Source organism: Salmo salar, chromosome 20 (genome assembly GCF_965601325.2).
Source record: "Salmo salar chromosome 20, fSalSal1, whole genome shotgun sequence".
NCBI classification, from domain to species: domain Eukaryota; kingdom Metazoa; phylum Chordata; class Actinopteri; order Salmoniformes; family Salmonidae; genus Salmo; species Salmo salar.
Window position 1 is genome coordinate 23,339,825 of NC_138310.1, and position 15,834 is coordinate 23,355,658.

The 15,834-nt window shown below is 39.4% G+C and overlaps 1 protein-coding gene across 1 annotated transcript; it reads left to right on the forward strand.

The window, feature by feature from the left end:
- Positions 1 to 5,463: 5,463 nt before the first annotated feature.
- LOC106579874 (coxsackievirus and adenovirus receptor homolog) lies at positions 5,464 to 11,110 on the forward strand. The gene is made up of 8 exons (XM_014160191.3): positions 5,464 to 5,628; positions 6,050 to 6,141; positions 8,028 to 8,197; positions 8,453 to 8,654; positions 8,942 to 9,094; positions 9,223 to 9,345; positions 9,427 to 9,565; positions 9,680 to 11,110. The coding sequence occupies exons 2-8, from the start codon at positions 6,060 to 6,062 to the stop codon at positions 9,927 to 9,929; spliced, it is 1,119 nt and encodes a 372-aa protein (XP_014015666.2). The 5' UTR covers positions 5,464 to 5,628; positions 6,050 to 6,059; the 3' UTR covers positions 9,930 to 11,110.
- The last annotated feature ends 4,724 nt before the right edge of the window (positions 11,111 to 15,834 follow it).

Consider the following 15,834-nt stretch of genomic DNA (forward strand, 5'->3'; position numbering starts at 1 on the left):
CAGTGTCTCTTTGCTTGACATCATGGGAAAATCAAAAGAAATCAGCCAAGACCTCAGAAAAGAAATTGTGGACCTCCACAAGTCTGGTTCATCCTTGGGAGCAATTTCCAAACGCCTGAAGGTACCACGTTCATCTGTACAAACAATAGTACGCAAGTATAAACACCATGGGACCATGCAGCTGTCATACCACTCAGGAAGGAGACGCGTTCTGTCTCCTAGAGATGAACGTACTTTGGTGCGAAAAGTGCAAATCAATCCCAGAACAACAGCAAAGGACCTTGTGAAGATGCTGGAGGAAACAGGTACAAAAGTATCTATATCCACAGTAAAACGAGTCCTATATCAAAATAACCTGAAAGGCCGCTCAGCAAGGAAGAAGCCACTGCTCCAAAACCGTCATAAAAAAGCCAGACTACGGTTTGCAACTGCACATGGGGATAAAGATTGTACTTTTTGGAGAAATATCCTCTGGTCTGATGAAACAAAAATAGAACTGTTTGGCCATAATGACCATCGTTATGTTTGAAGGAAAAAGGGTGATGCTTGCAAGCCAAAGAACACCATCCCAACCGTGAAGCACGGGGATGGCAGCATCATGTTGTGGGGGTACTTTGCTGCCTCAGGGACTGGGGCACTTCACAAAATACATGGCATCATTTGGAAGGAAAATGATGTGGATATACTGAAGCAACATCTCAAGACATCTGTCAGGAAGTTAAAGCTTGGTCGCAAATGGGTCTTCCAAATGGACAATGACCCAAAGCATACTTCCAAAGTTGTGGCAAAATGGCTTAAGGACAACAAAGTCAGGGTTTTGGAGTGAACATCACAAAGCCCTGACCTCAATCCTATAGAAAATGTGTTGGCAGAACTGAAAAGGTGTGTGCAAGCAAGGAGGCCTACAAACCTGACTCAGTTACACCAGCTCTGTCAGGAGGAATGGGCCAAAATTCACCCAACTTATTGTGGGAAGCTTGTGGAAGGCTACCCAAAACATTTGACCCAAGTTAAATAATTTAAAGACAATGCTACCAAATACTAATTGAGTGTATGTAAACTTATGACCCACTGGGAATGTGATGAAATAAATAGAACCTGAAATAAATAAATCTCTCTACTATTATTCTGACATTTCACATTCTTAAAATAAAGTGTGATCCTAACTGACCTAAGACTAGGAATCTTTACTAGGAATTATTGTCAGGAATTGTGAAAAACTGAGTTTAAGTGTATTTGGCTAAGGTGTATGTAAACTTCCGACTTCAACTGTAATTTCCATTGTGGTCCCTATTTTTTTAAAACATAAAATACAAACAGAATTACATAGATACAGTCACATTACAGTGATAGACACAAAAACATTTTAAATCTCCAGAGGAGTATCAGGGGGGAGTTTAAGTAATAGTGTTACAAGCTTGTTTGGCTGGTAGCTTATTCTTTAGATGTTTGGGGCTGCTGGTGAACCATGATGTGCAGACATAATCAAGTGACACTAGACTAGTGTCTTTGGGGTGTCTGCCAGAGTCTTTAGGGTGTCTACAGCTAGGTTTCTATCCAATTGGCAAAACATTTTCATGTGAATATTCTAAAATCTTAAAAAACGATATGCTATTTCAGAGTTTCCTTTAGGAAAATTTGGCACTGGACAACATGACATTGAAGATTTTATCAGTGTCCCTAAACCGGGACAGTTGTTGCTCAATATGCAATAATGTAACTAGAATGACATTGTAAACAACAGCCAACTTTCTGGGACATAGACATGTCTTATAAGAGTAGAAAGCTTAAATTCTTGTTAATCTAAATTTTGTGTAGTTTTGTTTGAAGTTTTTACATTGAAATGTAGGAACTGGGTTCTACGGTTTGACCCCACTGCTGTCTCTGTTTCCACACCCACCCCGCCATCTAGATGTGTGAAGGTTAGTGTATTTTCTGTTGGGATGCTAATTATCCATCATGTATGACATTCCTGGCAGTGTGCAAACTTCCATTTTTTATTACCATAGCATTTTTGTATGTTCTTTATAGTTATGTACTTGAAAATGTATAAATTGACCAATTTGGCACCTTTTAGCAAACTCCTGGCAGACTTGAAACAAAATATTGTGTAGTGATGTAATTTTTCACTGGATCAGTCTGAAACGTTGCACACACACTGCTGCCATCTTGTGGACAACATCTAAATTACACGTAGAATTATATCTCAATGTATGGCCTTCCTTTTGCGTTTCAGAGATGATGAAAAAATAAATAAAAGAAAACGCATGTTTTTTTGTTTTATATTATCTTTTACCAGATCTAATGTGTTATATTCTCCTACATTCATTTCACATTTCTGCAAACTTCAAAGTGTTTCCTTTCAAATGGTATCAAGAATATGCATATCCTTGCTTCTGGTCCTGAGCTACAGGCAGTTAGATGTGGGTATGTCATTTTAGATAAAAATTTGAAAAAAGTTTCTGATCCTTAAGAGATTTTAATTTACCGAACATTTTACAAATTTAACAGACATCCATATGCATTTGCATCAAGCGCCACCAATTAATGAGGGATGTTGGCCAAATGAGCCACATTTACATGCCCTTAAAAACAGCCTAAAACAAAAACACTATTCCTTGTGTTTCGATGTGTAGCATATGGGGGGGGGGGTTAGCCTAATTTCCTAAAACAATAATTGGTCCACTTGACGGTTCAGCTGTCAGAGATTAACATACTAAATGTACCAGGGCATTGCATGCAAAGGCCTATAGCCTTAGGTGTCCAATGTATTTGTGCCACCCATTAATGAGAAACCTATGTCAAGTATAGACCATATTGTGTGCAATACAGGTTATAGAAAAGAGCAGAAGCGCGGAACTATCTATTTAGACCCCAGGCCTACCTACCTACCTACAGGTTATGGAATATTTGCTCTTTTAGTATTTCTCCAGTAGGTTTCCTCAAGGAGAAAGTATTCTATGTCAAAGATAATAAAACAAAAACACTATAGTAAGTTATACAGCAATCAATCAAATGTACTTATTAAGCCCTTTTTACATCAGCAGATGTCACAAAGTGCGATATTTTAAAAAATAATTTATTTCACCTTTATTTAACCAGGTAGCCTAGTTGAGAACAAGTTCTCATTTACAACTGCGACCTGGCCAAGATAAAGCACAGCAGTTCGGCACATACAACAACACAGAGTTACACATGGAATAAACAAACATACAGTCAATAATACAGTAGAAAAAAGACAAATCTATATACAGTGAGTGCAAATGAGGTAAGATAAGGGAGGTAAGGCAATAAATAGTCCATGGTGGTGAAGAAATTACAGTATAGCAATTAGACACTGGAATGGTAGATGTGCAGACAATTTCTTTTAAAGATATATAAAAAAGATATTAGAAACCCAACCTAAAACCGCAAACATCAAGCAATGCAGATGTAGAAGCACTGTGGCTAGGAAAAACTCCCTAGAAAGGCAGGAACCTAGGAAGAAACCTAAAGAGGAACCAGGCTCTGAGGGATGGCCAGTCCTCTTCTGGCTGTGCCGGGTGGAGATTATAAGAGTACATGGCCATTTAAGGCCAGATTGTTCTTCAAGATGTTGAAAAGTTCATAGATGACCAGCAGGGTCATATAATATTCAATGCGAGACAGCTGGTGTAGAGAGAGAGAGTCGAAAACAGCAGGTCCGGGACAAGGTAGCACGTCCGGTGAACAAGTCAGGGTTCCCTAGCTGCAGGCAGACCAGTTGAAACTGGAGCAACAGCACGACCAGGTGGACTGGGGATAGCCAGGAGTCATCAGGCCAGATAGCCCGGAGGCATGATCCTAGGGCTCAGGTCCTCCGGGAGGTGAGGGAGAGAGAATTAGAGGGAGCATACTTAAATTCACACAGGACACCAGATGAGACAGGAGAATTACACCAGATATATTAGACTGACCCTAGCCCCATGGCACATAGACTATTGCAGCATAGATACTGGAGACTGAGGCGGGTGGGTCGGAGGACACTGTGGCCCCGTCCGGCGATACCCCCAGACAGAGCCAACCAGGCAGGATATAACCCCACGTACTTTGCCAAAGCACAGCCCCCACACAACTAGAGGGATATCAACAGACCACCAAGTTACTAGACTGAGACAAGGCTGAGTATAGCCCACAAAGATCTCCTCCACCGCACGAGCCCGAAGGGGCGCAAAACCAGACAGGAAGATCACGTCTGTGACTCAACCCACTCAAGTGACGCACCCCTCCTAGGGACGGCATGGAAGAGCACTAGTAATGTCCACAAAAACACTAAAGTAAGTACTACAGTATACTACAGTCTGCAAAAACACTGCAGTTTAACTACAGAATACTACAATCCACAAAAAACACTACATTAATTTCTATAGTATATACTACAGTATACAACAGTATACTACAGTAAATACTAAACACTACAGTGAATACTACAGTGAAGTCCGCAAAAACACTACAGTGAATATTATAGTATTTATACCATAGTATACTATAGTATTTTTTCATGTGGCTTGCCCAAAAACCTTCATTTACATAATTAAAAAAAAACATTTTGGTCATTTAGCAGACACTCTTATCCAGAGCGACTTACAGTAGTGAATGCATACATTTCATACGTTTTTTTTTTTTCTGTACTGGCCCCCTGTGGGAATTGAACCCACGACCCTGGCGTTGCAGACACCATGCTCTACCAACTGAGCTACAGGGAAATTAAAATGTAATTAACTATGGTACAGTATATTGATATATTAATTATTTCCACAAATCTTGATCAGTCTGTAATTGTTGTAGCTTTGTGGTATTGTATGTTGTATGTTGAGGTTCTGTGAAAAGGCCTGGGGTGTATTCATTACAGAAACCGTTAATCGTTTAACGGAAGTGTTTTTATTGGACAAATTCAGGTAGGTTCCACCCCATTTCACTCCGTTTGCTTCCGTTTAAGAAATGTTTTGCAACACAATCGGTGTAATGAATAGACCACTGTAGTTTCATAGGAGTGCTAAGGAGGTGAGGCAGCTATCAGTTTGGTAATCATTAATCTCACCAAAGACATACGCCACACACAGCAGTTTCCAGTATAAGAGCCAAAACATATATTTTTATTTTCATGCTCAATTTCCCAGCACAATATATTACTGAGAGAATTAAAACAAAAATTCTAGTCATGCAATAATTATTAACAATGCAAATGCATCTACATTTAAAGACATATTTTATCAGATCAGAAGCAGAGACAATATTTGAAGCCATGTTGGTGTTAGTGATTAGCCAACATTTGCTAATCATAGAAAGTACAATGTTTAAATTATCCTAAGGCAATAGAAGGACTGCATGTAATTGAGAAGGGGGTGGCCTGAGCTTCGTACTCATTACTCCGATTCAGTTGCAAAATGTTTCTTAAACAGAAGCAAATGGAACAAAAAGGGGGAGGGACCTACCTGAATTGGTCCAATAGAAACTCTCATTTTAGTTGCTGTTTGGCTAATGATTACACCTGTTTCAGAGTTTCAGGTGAGAGCAACTGAAGAGAAGGCAAGCAAAAGTTTTGTTCTGGTTCACTCTGTCAGGCCTCTTGGAAACTACATTATCTTTGGAATATTGCTGTGCAGAAAGGTAATTTGGATTAATTCATTATGTGATTGTTGTATTAAATACTGCTCGGGAATATGTGCTGATGTACTCGAGAGTTTAAAGTACAAATTCCTGACTCACTCAGCAACAGCCATTAAGTTGGAGAGGATACAATAGGTAGGTATCGTTGAGGATCGGTCTATTCTATCCTCTAGCCCTGGACAGAACAGGTTTATATATTTTAATTCTGTGCAGGGTTGTCTATACCCCTCGGAAAGCGTGAGTGTATGTTGTTAAGGGAAAACAAGTGTCCCATTATTATTGTCATTTCAGTGCATGATAAAGACTACCTGTTTGCTGAGTAATGTTTGCTAGAAACTAGATTAAAATCGCAATGAGGAAGTACACATTCAAATGACTCAGGTAGTCATTGTAATCATATTTCTCTTGATGTGCCATACAGGTTTACCAACATGGTCACTTTGGGAAAGTGCCTTACATGCTCAAGACTACAGTTAGCTATGATGTTTGTGATAACAGTTTATCTGACTACAGGTGAGTTATGCAATGTTTCCTAACCTAGTCGCCCTATGACATCCACTATTTCGGGCCCTTCTAAGCCCACGCTGCACCAGACAAAGTCCACTTTTAAACTGATTCATTTCTAGATTCATTTCCATTTATCTTTGTCAGGGGATATAAAATGTGCCTGTGTGACAGCCATTGACTATATGCACATACTTCTACAAGAGGTTTATGTCACCTGATGTAGCCGGGTGGAGCCCAGACAGTGTCCCAGGCCAGGGCATAACAACGTCCGTCTCTGTTGACCCATTAGCTGGTGTCTGTCCTACATGTTCGATATATCACATTAAACTTATATGAACTGCGTAACAGATGTCCAACAATTGGGGGTATTCACTAGGACTCAAACAGAACCAAATGGAAGCAAACGAAACGGGGAAGGACCTACCTGAATTTGTCTAATAGAAACACATTTTGTATGGTTTGGAATAATGATTACACCCCTGTTGTGGAAGTGAAACTACAGTACCTTCAAAAAGTATTCATACCCCTTAACTTATTCCACATTTTGTTGTGTTAGAGCCTGAATTTATTACATATATTTGTTTTCTCACCTATCTACACACAATACCCCATAATGGCAAAGTGAAAACATGTTTTTAGAAATGTTTGCACATTTTATGAAATGTAGATATTCACACCCCGGAGTCAATACTTTGTAGAAGCACCTTTGGCAGAGATTACAGCTGTGAGTCTTTCTGGGTAAGTCTTTAAGAGCTTTCCACAACTGGATTGTGCAACATTTCCTCATTTATTCTTTCAAAATTCTTCAAGCTCTGTCAAATTGGTTGTTGATCATTGCTAGACAACAATTTTCAGGTCTTGCCATAGATTTTCAAGTAGATTTAAGTCAAAACTGTAACTCAGCCACTCAGGAACATTCACCGTCTTCTTGGTAAGCAACTCCGTGTTGTATTGGATTTTCCCCAAACATAACACTTTGTATTCAGGACAAAAAGTAATTTGCTTTTCCACATTTTTTGCGGTATTACTTTAGAGCCTTGTTGCAAAAAGGATGCATGTTCTGAAATATTTGTTATTCTGTACAGCCTTCCTTCTTTTCACTCTGTCAATTAGGTTAGTATTGTGTAGTAACTAGAATGTTGTTGATCCTTCCTCAGTTTTCTCCTATCACAGCTGTTTTAAAGTCACCATTGGCCTCATGGTGAAATCCCTGAGTGGTTTCCTTGCTCACCGGCAACTGAGTTAGGAAGGACACCTGTATCTTTGTAGTGACTGCGTGCATTGATACACCATCCAAAGTGTAATTAATAACTTCACCATGCTCAAAGGGATATTCAATGTCTGCTTTTTTACCTTTTTACCCATCTTCCAATAGGTGCCCTTCTTTGCGAGGCATTGGAAAATCTCCCTGGTCTTTGTGGTTGAATCCGTGTTTGAAATTCACTGCTTGACTGAGGGACCTTAGAGATACATTGTATGTGTTGGGTATAGAGATGAGGTAGTCATTCAAAAATCATGTTAAACACTTATTGCACACAGAGTGAGTCCATGCAAGTTATGTGACTATTATTGTACTCCTGAACTTATTTAGGCTTGCCATAACAGGGTTGAATACTTATTAACTCAAGACATTTCAATTTAATTTTTTTATTCATTTGTAAAAAATCTGAAATGTAATTACACTTTGACATTATGGGGTATGTATTGTGTCTTGGCCAGTGACAAACAACATCTAAATGTAATCCATTTTAAATTCAGGCTGTAACTGAAGGCATTGTACAGTATGTTGTATCAGTCACAGGATGTTGTTAGAACACAATGCTGTTAATGCAGGAACTTGTCACTTTAGTCAAGTTTCAATCCTGAATGTGTGTTTTTCTCTAAACCCTAAGATGTCACAGTGGCTATGCAGATAACATCCACAGGGTCTCAGACCATTCAAAGAGCCCAGGGGGAGACAGTCATGCTGGGGTGCACATACACCCCTGCCCCCTCTGACACAGGAGATCTGGACATTGAGTGGTTGAGTGTCCATCCAGACATGACCCAGAAAGACCAGCTGGTGAGACTAAAGAGCAGGAGACAGAGGGGGGTCTTGTTATGGATAACTTAAGGGAAGGGTTTGGAGATCCAACGTGTCGTAAAACGAATATGTTAGTCTTAACATCCACTCATACCATTTATGTCAGACTAGTCTTGGAAATGTTGTTTAGCTACAGGCTATCTTATCCTCATTGTTGCAGTAGAAAAACCTGTTCTTAACATTTGTTCTCAAGACTTGTTGTTTTTGTCATTGAAGCAAATCTCTACCTCTCAGGTCATATCTTATACAGGAGGGCAGAAATTACATTACGGGGACCCCGGCTTGTCTAAGAGGATGGACTTCACAGGAGACCCTGCATTGGGAGACGCATCCGTCTCCATCTCTGCAGTGAAAGCCTCAGACACAGCCACCTACCAGTGCAAAGTCAAGAAGGCGCCGGGTGTCGACATGCGAAAAGTCACTCTGCTAGTGATGGGTGAGGAATGCCGCCCCTCCCAGACTGGTTTCTGTTTTACCAGTTTCATCATTCCACTGTCCTCTGTTTTTAAATCTGCTTTATCACTGAAAAGGAATTTGAACACCCTGGTGCTCCTTTTGTTCTTATCAATATACTAATTTTGTTGTAGTGGAAATGCACTTAGAAGGAATCCACACATTTACACAAAGGAAATGGTATTCACTTGTACTGTATACTTACTCTACACACTCTTTATGAAGTTGTTTTCCTGAGACAGTTTTACCTCTTCTCTTCTCTTACACCAGTCCCTCCATCAGTGCCTAAGTGCTGGGTTGAAGGCGGTGAAGAGAAGGGAGCTGATGTCTCCCTCCGATGCAAGTCATCCGTGGGATCCACCCCCCTTAACTATGTCTGGACCAGAGAGAGTGGAGGGGCCATCCCGCCCACAGCAACACAAAGTAGGAAACAGGAACTAAAGTCTCTAGATAAGACATGGCATACATAACCATAGGTCTACTGTACCTGTTGATATACTGAGGTGAGGTGTGGTTTGTAGCTGCAGTGATTGTCTTTGTGTTCCATTTAGACTCTCAGACTGGAGAGCTGATGATAAGAAATCACTCAGAGAGCTACATGGGAAATTATGTGTGTGTGGTGTCGAATCCTGTGGGCAAAGAGCAGTGTAAATACACCCTGCACGCATACAACCGTAAGTTTAATTGAGAGAAAGAAAGTGAGGAACGGTGCATATGTGTGAACCTGTCTCTGAATATCATGACTTCCTTTTTAGCTCCCAACAAAGCAGGGATCATAGCAGCTGCTGTGATTGGTGCACTGCTACTGTTGCTCCTCCTCCTGCTTCTCATCTGGTTTCTGGTCTGCTGCTGCCACAAGCGTCGCTATGAGAAAGAGGTTGCCCATGAAATCAGGTATGAAATATGACATTCCATACCTTCCAAGAATTACATGCAGCAGACAAACATATTTTAGTTTAACTCCTACCGTTCTGTGCCACTCTTCCATGGCCTGGCCCTGCCCAACAGGGAGGATGCCCCAGCCCCAGAGAGCCGACCCAGCAGCAGGAACTCCAGCTTCCGCTCGGTCCTAGGCTTCCGCTCCCCCCCTGGGGCAGCCTATAGCTCAGTGAGAAAAGGTCAGCCCAAGAGGACAGAGTCAGACAATAGGAGCTTCTACACCAACGGTAGCATAGGCATGCCTGCCCCCAGCAAGCAGAAAGCTCCTCATTTGCCACCTGTGCTGAAATATGACAGCAGTAATGGTTACCCTGTGTAACAATGTTTTGGGTTGGGGTAAGGATAAGCATGAAACCTGCTATTTTTTAACTGTCAGTTTTGAGGATATTTTGCCAACCTTCAGTATAAACAGCTATATCACATGCAGGCCCGGCATTACAGGATATATATAATCTCATTCCCATGCTACTTACACCCTGTACTTTGTGCAACAGCCTGAGTACTCTTGGTGCAATAGTGCAACTATTGGAGAAATAGTGCAATGGATAATGTTTTAGTCACGTGAAGCTCAATTGAGGATTTTGCCAATGAGAATGAGTGAGAAAGAGAGATTATATTTAAAGTGTATGGCAGATGCAGTGGTGTAAAAATACTACTTAAGTTGTTTTTTGGGATATCTGTACTTTACTATATTTGTGACTACTTTTACTTCACTATATTCCTAAAGAAAATAATGTACTTCTTACTCCATACATTTTCCGACACCCAAAAGTACTTGTTACATTTTGAATGCTTAGCAGGACATAAATTGTCTAATTCACACACTTATCAAGGGAACGTCCTTGGTCATCCCTACTGCCTCTGATCTGGTGGACTCACTAAGCACATGCTTCATTGGTAAATTATATCGTAGTGTTGGAGCATACCCCTGGCTATCTGTAAAAAAAAAAAAGTTTGCTTAATATAAGAATTTTACTTTTGATACTTAAGAATATTTTAGCAATTACATTTACTTTTGATACTTAAGCAAATATTTTTAGACTTACTCAAGTAGTATTTTACTGGGTGACTTTTACTTGAGTCATTTTCTATTAAGGTATCTTCACTTTTACTCAATTGGGTATTTTTTCCACCACTGGTCAGATGTATATTTTTTATTCTATGTACGACTTATTTTGTCTAACAGACAAGTAACCAAAATGTTTGTCATCTTTTCTATAAGTTTTCAATGAAAATGTATTTTTTTACTAATCATTTTTTAAATCAAGCACGTGATTCTGAATCAGTTGTATCCTGTACATTTGTGTCACCAAAAGAAAAAGCTAATGACCCCACCCTCAATACACCAGGCCAATGATTGTTAATACGGAATGACATTGTGTGCCAGTCAGATATGTGATTTAAGATATTGATTTTGATATAAAACTTGTTAACAACTGATTTCATACTGACTGGCCTCAGAAGCCAGACAGTTCAAAGAATAAAAGCTTGAAGAAAGTCTATGATCAAAGGATTTTTAAAATCTTAGCACACAGAACATGAAGGTGAGCCAAACGCAGGTTGCCCCCTTTATCACATGTAAATCGACCCGGTGGAACGGATGTGAAGATCTGTGGCCATAGCTCCAGGAAGGATATTTGCATGGGAACTGGACCCTGAGGTTTTGTTCAGTATCTGTGGTTTGGCAGCATGTCATTCTGCAATACATCTGGTTTAGTAATTCCACCGGATATACACAGAGCAAATTGGCCAGTGTTACCTAGTGTTGATTCAGGAGTTAAATTAACACTCGGTGTAAAATAACCCCAGTGTTGGTGTTAATATGGCTTGAATCCCGTTAGCAGGATCGATATGACAACAGCCAGTGAAAGTGCAGGGCGCCAAATTCAAAACAACAAAAGTCTCATAATTAAAATTCCTCAAACATACAAGTATTATACACCATTTTAAAGCTTTACTTCTTGTTAATCCAGCCACAGGGTCTGATTTCAAAAAGGCTTTATGGCGAAAGCAAACCATACGATTGTTAGGTCAGCGCCTATACACAAAAAAACAGCCATTTTCCAGCCAAAGAGAGGAGTCACAAAAAGCAGAAATAGAGAGAAAATGAATCACTAACCTTTGATGATCTTCATCAGATGACACTCATATGACTTCATGTTACATAATACATGTATGTTTTGTTCGATAAAGTTCATATTTATATCCAAAAATCTCAGTTTACATTGGCGCGTTACGTTCAGTAATGTTTTGCTTCCAAAACAGCCGGTGATTTTGCAGAGCCACATCAATTTACAGAAATACTCATCATAAATGTTGATGAAAATACAAGTGTTATGCATAGGAATATAGATACACTTCTCCTAATTGCAACCGCTGTGTCAGATTTCAAAAAAGCTTTACCGAAAAAGCACACCATGCAATAATCTGAGTACGGCGCTCAGACACAAAATCATGCCATACAATATATCCGCCATGTTGGAGTCAACAATAGTCAGAAATAGCATTATAAATATTCACTTACCTTTGATGATCTTCATCAGAATGCACTCCCAGGAATCCCAGATCATCAATAAATGTGTGTTTTGTTCGATAAAGTCCATCCTTTATGTCCAAATACTTCTTTTTGTTCGCGCCTTCAGTTCACAAATCCAAATTCACGACGCGCAGGTCAGACGAAAACTCAAAAAATCCCAATACAGTTCATAGAAACATGTCAAACGATGTATAGAATCAATCTTTAGGATGTTTTTATCGTAAATCTGTAATAAAGTTTCAACCGGAGAAATCCTTTGTCTTCAGAAATGCAATGGAACTGAGCTACCTCTCACGTGAGCGCCCATGGCTGAGGCTCATGCCCTGCTGGCAGTCATCTGACTCCAGGAGCTCTTATTCATCCCCACTTCACAGTAGAAGCCTCAAACAAGGTTCTAAAGACTTGACATCTAGTGGAAGCCTTAGGAAGTCCAAAATGACCCCACAGACACTGTAGTTTGGATAGGCAATCACTTGAAAAACTACAAACCACTTCCTGTTTGGATTTTTTCTCAGGTTTTTGCCTGCCATATGAGTTCTGTTATACTCACAGACATCATTCAAACAGTTTTAGAAACTTCAGAGTGTTTTCTATTCAAATATACTAATAATATGCATATCTTAGTTTCTGGGCGTGAGTAGCAGGCAGTTTACTCTGGGCACGTCAGTCATCCAAGCTACTCAATACTGCCACCATCCATAAGAAGTTAATAGCCAGTGTTGAGTGTGATTGTGTCAGTTTTACTTTGTGGATAGTAAAATATTCCCATCAAAACCACGGCCATCGTTATCAGATTTCCCAGCATGCTCTACGGCAAAACATTTTTTAGGATTGTTTTTCATATCTGTGCTTGTGCATGTACATTGATTGTGTAGCATAAGATTAATCAATCAAAGATAAATAACATTTTTCTAAACTAAACCAGTCCAATGTTCCTAACCCTGACAGTCATTCTGAATGCATGTTGCAGGTGAATAAAAATTCCAAATGTTGGATTCCCTAACTCAGGCTGTCTTCCAATAGCAATTACACATCACTTTGCAAGCCAGCATAATATGACTTGTAGGCCTGATGTGGCCTGTAAACCAGGAGGTTCCTAACACCACTGTTATAAGGTAAAACTTGGCCATCAAAGTAAGGTCTTATGATATTTAATTTATTGTCCTAAAAAGTTTAATTTTAATAACATTCGCCTCCAGTAGGAACTCACTTGGCGAGGACTGAAAATGAACAAATTCAACAACCATGTCTCTGTAACTAACAAATACAGGCATGGGTGGTAACTCTACAATTAATTTGAAAAGGCAAGGAACACTGGCAAATTATATTGGAGGTGTGGCCTAGTGGGGTCGTGGCTTTCAATTGTTTTTGGCCATCTGTGAGTGGAAGTTTTTCAGCCTACCAGTTTAAGTGGTCTATGGTTATATTAATTAGAGAACGGGTCAGAATATAGGGATCAATGAAAGAAAGTAATCTATGCATATTCGTCTCTGTTTCAGCACCAAGTGGTACATTTAAAAATACTCTGATCTGGTAGATTATTTAGGACATTTTTAGTTAGGAAAGTATTTCTGAATCATATAAAAACAAGGTTGGAGAGCCTTTACGCACAAAATATATTGATGACTCAAAAATAGTGGTTTAATTCATGCTGAAAGTTGCCATATTCAAGATCAATGCATGAAATATTGGAACGTGGAGTGTACAATAAGGGTGAAACAATAGTCCTATAAATCTACCCTAATTCTTACTAATCACAGAACTGTATGACAATGGTCCAGTCGTCATGAACCGTGCACCAGGCTCCAGGTTTAACCTGCTACGTATGGTATGTGTTGCATAATGATTCAAATAGGCTTCATGCCACAAATTTTTGCACAACGTTAGCCTAATATGATACACAGACGTGACAGAGGAAAGAAAGGTAGACGGAATGGAATGATGCAAAATGTAAGATACAAATTGAAGGAAACTAACACAAAGTTAGTTACCAGTTCTAAACGTATGTGGGTATTACTGACGGTGGCTCCCCATAGTGGTTAATATTTAAGATGACACAAATTGTAAAGTAAAACTAAGAAAAGCCTGGCTCTCCAAATTTCATCCGTGCAAATTATGAGGGCATACATTAAACATTCTGAATAAAGGCACAGCTATTTATAGCCTACTTCACTTGGGAAAAGGGACTGCAATACATGTCATGTTGATATGATTTTCAGTTTGCTTCATATGACTGGTTTCACATTCGTCTCCAGGGGAAAAAAAATCATCTAAAACAATTGCGTATTTACAATCGCCTTCTCTTATCAACAGCTCTCAATGTATACATTACAGTGCATGTTGATTCAATTGGAAAAAATAAAGTAGATGCTTGTCCCACTTGGAACTGGTAGGTTCGCTAGACCTTATTCATGGTTTCCTTTCCATATAAAGGTGGTGGAATTATTAGGGAATCAAGTCAAGGTCATACTAAAGTGTATCTATAGACACCTTCGCCACACCATTTCTTTGATCTCCCCCCAAATGAATAGCGGGTGAATAGCAGGGAAGAATACGCGTAGAGAGAAAAGTGCATAAAAGAGAATTCCGTTTAATTTACCAGCACTTAACTCGAGTCGGAATGCCCCCCCCCCCCCCCCCAATGAACACATATCTTCACCCCAGGCCTATGGAAATGCACTGCCACCACTGCCTTTTGCCATTGCCACCAATTCAAATAGTATTGTGAATAGAGTTCGATGCTTCTCTATAAATTCCAGTCAGGCGACTCTGAAATCAAAGGTTCTGTGCTTCAACTTCATGCCATTCTCAGTCAACATCTTCAGGCTACTTCTTAAAGCCAACCTTTGAAAACAAATATTTTTTCATCTTCAATGCTAAGATATTGAATTGTTTCAAGTTGTAGTAAAAGAATGAAGAGAAAACATCAGATGCAAAGGGATCCTTGTCTGAAGTAAAGTTACAAAATAACCACATTCAATGGTGTAGGTGCTTACCTCAGCCTTGTAGACTTTGAAATGTTTTCCAGTTGATTTTCGATTTGTAAATTTCCTCCACAAAGAAAAGAAAGTCCTGGCTATGTGTCACTCTGATTCAAAAACCCTGGTAAATGTCTGAGTTAAAAATGTAAGAATCTGAAAGTACATTTTATGCCATAATAAAAAGGCTTGCAAAATATGGTATTTGAAACATTTGAGCACTAATTTCACCTCAACCTTGAACACTTCAACATCACAGAATTTTAATATACAGTTGAAGTCGGAAGTTTACATTCACCTTAGCCAAATACATTTAAACTCAGTTATTCACAATTCCTGACATTTAATCCTAGTAAAAATTCCATGTCTTAGGTCAGTTAGGATCACCACTTTATTTTAAGAATGTGAAATGTCAAGAGAATGATTTATTTCAGCTTTTATTTCTCTTCATTACATTCCCAGTGTGTCAGAAGTTTACATACACTCAATTAGTATTTGGTAGCATTGCCTTTAAATTGTTTAACTTGGGTAAAACGTTTTGGGAAGCTTGTGGAATGCTACCCACAATAAGTTGGGTGAATTTTGGCCCATTCCTCCTGACTGAGCTGGTGTAACTGAGTCAGGTTTGTAGGCCTCCTTGCTCGTACACGCTTTCTCAGTTCTGCCCACAAAGTTTCTATAGGATTGAGGTCAGGGCTTTGTGATGGCCA

What these genes read in the sequence shown, in the direction of transcription:
- LOC106579874 (XM_014160191.3), top strand. Translation starts at nt 6,060, where the DNA reads ATGGTCACTTTGGGAAAGTGCCTTACATGCTCAAGACTACAGTTAGCT. An exon ending in CACCCTGCACGCATACAACC is followed by an intron (nt 9,346 to 9,426) that starts GTAAGTTTAATT and finishes CTTCCTTTTTAG; the next exon opens with CTCCCAACAAAGCAGGGATC. An exon ending in GAGGTTGCCCATGAAATCAG is followed by an intron (nt 9,566 to 9,679) that starts GTATGAAATATG and finishes CCTGCCCAACAG; the next exon opens with GGAGGATGCCCCAGCCCCAG.